Below are 6,372 nucleotides of genomic sequence, written 5' to 3' on the forward strand. Positions count from 1 at the left end.
CCCTTCCAAAATCATAACTCCCTCCCCAAAAATCACCAAAAAAGCTGAGAACATAATTTTTTTATTTCACATTTTTCACACCTTAGGCAATGGGGGGGAACCCCAGAATTCTCAGGATTTTTCCCATTTTTTTGGGGAGGGAGGTGTCCCAGCTTTTCCAGCCTGCCCCAGGTGACCCTTCCCCAAAATTCCTGCCCCTCAGCTCCCCCAGGTTAAGTGCAAATAAATAAAAAGAGTTAAAAAAGAACAAAAAGTGGGGAAAAAAAGGTAAAAATAATAATAAAAAAACCAGAATAAAAAGACCACCTACCCCAATTTGAGGGGAGAAGGACAGAGGAAAAATTCGAAGCGGGGGAAACCCCACAAAAGAAATTGAGAGACTCCCTTAAAAAATTGGGGACCCCCCCCCAGAAAAAGCTCACTTTGAAAAATGCCAAAACCACCAAAAATTGGCAAAGAAATGCAAAAAACACTGAAAAATTAGAGGGGGAACCCCCAAAAACTGTGTCAAAAATGGGGGAACTCCCCCTTGAATCCAAGGGATTTTTGGGAATATTTTTCCCAAAAGCAGCCGGTTTTTGGGGATGGCATGGGAGGAGAGACCCCCTCCAAATTCCTGGGGCTGTCTCCGAGATCCAGTGGAGGCAGCTGGTCCTGGAGTGGGACAAGAAGGGCATTTTAGGGAAATTAAGGTAATTCTGGGAGAAGTGGGTGAATTGTAGGGAATTTTGGGATTTTTGGGGGGTCTGAGGGGGGTCTTGATTTTATGGGATCTTGTGTTCTGGGGCCACAGGATCATGTACAGAGAGGCTACAGTTACCAGAAACCAGCATGGGACACCAATGAGACAGGGTTCTGCTCAGGAAACCATTTATTCAACACAGGAACAAACTCAGATCCAGAGACAGAGAGCACTGAACAGAGGCAGGGTGATGGATTTTGAGGGACAGAACCAGGGTGGAGTTCAAGGTCAGGGACCACTGGGAACACAGCAAGGGAGAAACCCCAGGGGCTCAAACACAATCAGAACACCCTGGGCTGCCACCCCACGAGGGGTCCAGGGTGGAATTTCTTCCTGGGCTCACAGGGCCCATCCTCCAAGGCAGAGGGATGGAATTCCCTCTTGCCCACACCTCTCAGTTTAACAATGGTTATTTGAAACTAAATCTCTGCCTCCCTGGGCAAGGGCACCTCACACAAAAATCTCACTCAGAAATGGGCTCCCCCTCCATTCATCATCCCCAAACTTTGGGTGTCTCATTGCCGACCCCACCCCACCTCACTAATCCCAACCCCAACCCATCCCACCCCTGCTGGACATCACAAACCGCTTCCCAAGCCCTATTTCCCCCATTTCACACCTCCCAAACTCCATCCCACCCATCTTGCCCCACCCAATGCCCGTCTCACCCCTCCTGATTTGCATCCCACTTTGCCCAATGCCCTTCCAACCGCATTCCACCTGATGCCTTCAGAAGGCTGACCTAGAACAGAGGCTAGACTAAGAATAAAGTTTATTAAAAGGACTTTATAGGATAGACCTTGGGAAGTGCAAGAGTCTGGACAGGGCTACACCCAAGATGGACCAAAAGTGGTCACAAAACAGACAAATGATCACAAGGTCTCACATTTTTAGAAGTTTAGGTCCATCACCATACTTGGGTTCATGGTCCAATTACAGCGTCAGATGATAAAATCCCATCCTTCCCGTTTTCTCTCTTCAGTCCACCCTCGTTTATGCTTTTGGGCCTGAAACTTACAGCGACTGTCCTTGGTATCAAGCTAGAAAAGAAATTGTTTTGTCTACCTACTCTGTGAAGAGAGCTCACTAACACTTAATATGAAGTTCAAAACTACAAACCTAGGCAGTGCAAAATAAGAAAAATATGAAAGCTAAAACTTAAAGCATCACACCCTGAGGGGCTGTGGAATGCAGTTGTTTTGGAGTGGGATTGAGTAGTTTTCAGTGGGATTGAGTGGTTTTGAGGTGACAGATCAAACCCTCTTGTCTCTGAGTGCCAAGAAATGGAAACAACACAAAATACCCCCACAACCCCCAAATCCTTCCATGTATCTCCCTGATTCCCAGATTCCCTTGAAGCACTAATAAAAAGTGAGGCTTTAGATGCCTTTGATGAATTTTTTGGTTCTTACCCCAGTTTTGTCTGTTTTAAAGGGATGAAGATGAATCAAAAGATAATTGGAACTGGAACAAAGTGATCACCAGCCCAGTGTGTTCCCAATGCAGATCACTGGGAACGTGGGTCATCAGAGCTCTGCCCAATGTGTGTCCTCTGATGGGGAATGGAGTTGGGGCAGCACACAAAGGTCTTCCTGCACTTGAGGCACTCACAGGGCTTCCCTTAGTGGTGCCTCCATTGGTGTTGGTTCAAGTTAGAGCTCCTGGAGAATCTCTTCCCACACTGGGGACAATTGTAGGACCTCTGCCTGGTGTGGATGCACTGGTGGGTGATGAGGGTGGAGTTGTGCTTGAAGCCCTTCCTGCAGCTGGGGCAGCTTCTCCTCTCTGTGAATCCGCTGGTGCGTGAGGAGATGGGAGCTGGTGAGAAACCTCTTTCCACATTCGGGACACTTGTAGGGCCTCTCCCTATGGTTGCTAAATGCAAGCAGGGAGCACAGTGCCTGTGGAAAAGCAGGCAGCATAACTTTCTCAGTCTCGCCTGAGAAAGTGGCCTGGGAAATCATAAGGAGGAATCAAAACAATCCTCAGAGATAGAAAATAGCCTTGTGGGTGCTGTTTGTCAGTTTCTTGCTTTCCTGCAAGATAAGGTGGAGGGGTGGTGTACCCCACTGACCAATGATGATGATGTGTTAGTTTACTAACCAATAAGAGTTTTTCTTTCTGTATTTTCACGTATCGGTCTATAAAAGATCTGAGGCAATAAACCTTACGCTCTTCTGTTCAACTCACGAGAGTTGTGTCATACTGCCTCGCCATTCCTAATGTAGTGCGACATCTGGTGGACTCTGACGTGCATTGCAGCCGTGACTGAAGATGTGCCACCAGCTTCCTCCCGAGAGAGGTAAGCGAATATCTCACGTGCTCTCCTGGAGGGAGCTGGTCTTTCAGACCACGGGATAGTGGGCCCTGCCGGTGAGCCGGCCTGGAACGGCTTATCTCGATGTAGCTAGATCTCGAAGTTCCGGGTTAAGCCACTGTGTTTGCGTAATTGCATTCATGGGCCAAACTCCAAATGGGGTTTTCCCCAGGGAGGAAAAAAAAATTCAAATGAGCCCTCCTCACCTCCAACTGGTCCAGGGGAAAAAAAAATTCCTTGGAGAGAAGTGGGAAAAGCTGTTTATTTATCAGAAATTGAATAATATTAAATAAGAAAACCTCTTGCTGTTCGATGGGATGACAAATCTAGGAAGAAAAGTCCTTTTCATGTGGTGTAGCTCGGCTCGCTCAGGTTCTTATCAGTCCTTTCGGCGCTGGAAAGTGCCGAGGCCCAGGCCCCGGTGGGCCACAGGCGTGAGCTCCCGGAGTTTGTTTGGGTGTTTTTCAGTTCAAAGCAGTTTGCACAAATCCAGGAAAAAAGGGAAAAAACAAAGGTCCAGGGAACTCCTCTGCCTCAGCTAGCTAAAACTAACTAAAAGCCAGAGAGAAGCTCTGTCCTGCAGTGTGTCTGTTCTGCAGATACCCCAGTCCAGGAATGGGATGTGGGGGAGTGATGTTTTCCTTTAACACAAACTGTGGCTTCTTCTTCCCCCTGCTCTTGCTCTCAGAGCCAGTCTTAAAGGTGCCAAACTTAATACATTACATAAACCAGACGATTTGGGATACCAGTATCACAAAATCCCCTCAGGACAGTGGCAAACTGTGAATGTGGAATCTTGTGTTACCCAGGAACAACAAGGGTTTATCTGTGAGGCTAACACGATTGATGCACAGGACATATGTTTAGACACTGAGCAAAGCATCTGCCAATTTGAGATTCTTCCAGATACAAGTCATAAGAGTGTGCTTGTATATATTGGCCTAGGCTGTGTATGTCTAAGAACTGTGTGTGTTTCTGTAGAAATAGCTGATAACAATGTAACCTTGCCTATTAGGAACCATTCTAATTTTTGTATTTGTAATTTTGTTAAGATTGTTGGATGTGATTTTTCATAACTGGCACCAGTTGCATCCCACCAGTTGATAAGATCTAACTACACAATATACCATAAATTATCACCTACACCCATTGGAATGAACCTGACATTACTAAGACAGCTAATGAACCATCAAGACTTGGCAAAAATCCTGAAAGAGATTCAGGAAAATGGGCAAAAGACTCTGATTACTGTCTATTATAATATAAAAGAGATAAGCAAAGTATTACAGAGGGTAAACCAAGACACAAATCATCACTAGTGGGATGTACTGTTTGGATGGTCACCAACTACAACTAAGATTTGGAACACACTTTGCCACCCTCTCATTGTCATACTGGCATTAGTAGGTGTAAGTCTGGTGCAATCGATTGCAATGCTTGTTTAGAACTAGAGGATGTTAAAACAAATAGCAGTACTGACCTCCCTAGCAGCAGCAAATGGTAATGCAATGAAGAATACATACCAAGGAGGGCAAACTACGAAAATAGACCAAAAAAGAGAAAGACATCAGTATTGCTAAATAAAAGAATTTACTACTTTTGTAGAAAAGGGGGGACTGAAACAGATAAAATAAGTATTAGGAATCATTTATAAAATTGACTTACGTAAAAAAAGAGGCTACAAAACCCGTGTGATATGCTGACTGTTCCCATAATAACAGGAAAAGAATAAAGACTGCAGGATTAGATAAGGAGCTGGAATAAGCAAACGGGATGCAAGTATAAATGCATATAACCCCCCCATAGGATGAGGGGGTTCCTTGGATTCTTTTGGACCCCTAAGCCAGAAGAAACAGAAAGAAGAGGGGTCAAAATAACTGAAGGGAACATGCGCAAAAAGACGATGTAAAGAGTTCAGCTGAAGGAAGAATGCTCACTTCAGCCCCAAAGACCCCCAGAAGACCAGCAGAGTGACCAACAAAGAGCAGTGCGCAGCTGCAACTAGGTGTGAAACTAATTTTAATCCAAAGTGGGGACAGGTGGGGTTAACAAATGAATATGTATTAGGTGTACTGTGTAACCTTAGTTTGTAGTGATTCAAAAGGGAGAAACAAGTCTCCAGGATGTGCATGCCTTTAGAGGATATATCCCCATGCACCTCAGCGCTGAATAAATTCATTCCTACTCTTTTAACTACTCTGCAAGTTATAGAGTCCTTTCTATCCTCCTATCACAGTGAATGCAGCGTTTTCGCAGATGTGCTGTGAAGATCTTGCAATGATATTTGGTTTCTTTTATTGTAGCTGAGAAAGAGACAACAACCTGGTGTTAGCAGGAATTTGGCAGACGGCGAGGTGGCATTCCTTGGCAGCCTGTGTGGACTCACAGCTCTGGGCATCTGAGAGCTAAGTCAAAGGCTGCGACCTGCAGAGGGGAATGAAAGCAGGGTGCAGGGTTGGGACTTGTGACCAGGGATTTTTGAATCACATTTAGACATGTGGCCCCTTAGGGCACCTCAAGTGGAAGCCTCACTTTGACTCCCAAAGCTGAGGTGCACAGGACAGAGCAGTCCCAGGGTGTGTCATGTCACTTGTTTTTTGCGCCTTTTGTGCCTTTTGTGCAACTTGTGTCATGGGGTAGCTTTACCTTTAAGGCAGCTGAGGAAAAAGGGGAAGTTGAAAGTGCTGATGGCTGATGGGAGTTCTTCCTCCTGACCAATTATCAGTCATTTCCAAGAACTGACAGCAGATCTGACCATTAAAAAGTGAATTCAACTTGTAAACACCCCCTTAAGAAGTACAGACAGTGTTCTCTCGCTCTCTTTTCGCTTCTGGTTTTTGACAAGGTAACAAGGCTCTGATTTGGCCTCTCCCTCTCCCCCTCCCCCTCCAGGCCGACAAGGATGCGGGGTGGAGCGGGGGGGTGGGAATCAGCGCTGCTCAGCGAGCTTAGTTTTCAGTTTTTGCTGCTGGACTGAAACTTGATACTATGAACTCTTGTAGCTTTTTAAGCTTCTAATTCTTTCACTACCTTGAGTAAACATACAGATTACTCCTTCTCTCAGAACGACAGAGAGAGAGAAAGACAATTAACATAGAGAAAACATCATAGAACCGCCAATGCAACAGTGAGGAAAAGAGTTAAGTTTTAAATAAGAGAGAGAGAATAAGAAGATGCTTAATAGCTGAAATATCTTTCTATTAGACTATGGAGATGGACAATAATCATATAAAAGACTCCTTTAATTCATGATAAGAGTATTGGGAGGAATAGAGTATTTAAAGTGTAGGTTTTGAGCAAAAGAGAAAGTGCT

At 45.1% G+C, this 6,372-nt stretch overlaps 1 protein-coding gene across 2 annotated transcripts in view; it reads left to right on the forward strand.

Annotated features, from left to right (window-relative positions):
- Positions 1–5,762, forward strand: part of LOC107204022 (cytochrome P450 2G1-like) — a 17,398-nt gene extending 11,636 nt beyond the window's left edge. The window contains exons 10-11 of one of the 2 annotated variants that reach the window (XM_015626781.3): positions 2,971–3,044; positions 5,363–5,762. In XM_015626781.3, coding sequence (XP_015482267.1) covers positions 2,971–3,044; positions 5,363–5,366 — 78 coding nt within the window. In that variant the 3' untranslated portion in view covers positions 5,367–5,762. Of the gene's footprint in view, positions 1–2,176; positions 2,703–2,970; positions 3,045–5,362 lie in introns of those variants that run through there. The other variant, XM_015626782.3, reaches the window with a different exon arrangement.
- Positions 5,763–6,372: the final 610 nt, after the last annotated feature.

The sequence above is a fragment of the Parus major genome, chromosome 4A, assembly GCF_001522545.3.
Source record: "Parus major isolate Abel chromosome 4A, Parus_major1.1, whole genome shotgun sequence".
NCBI lineage: Eukaryota > Metazoa > Chordata > Aves > Passeriformes > Paridae > Parus > Parus major.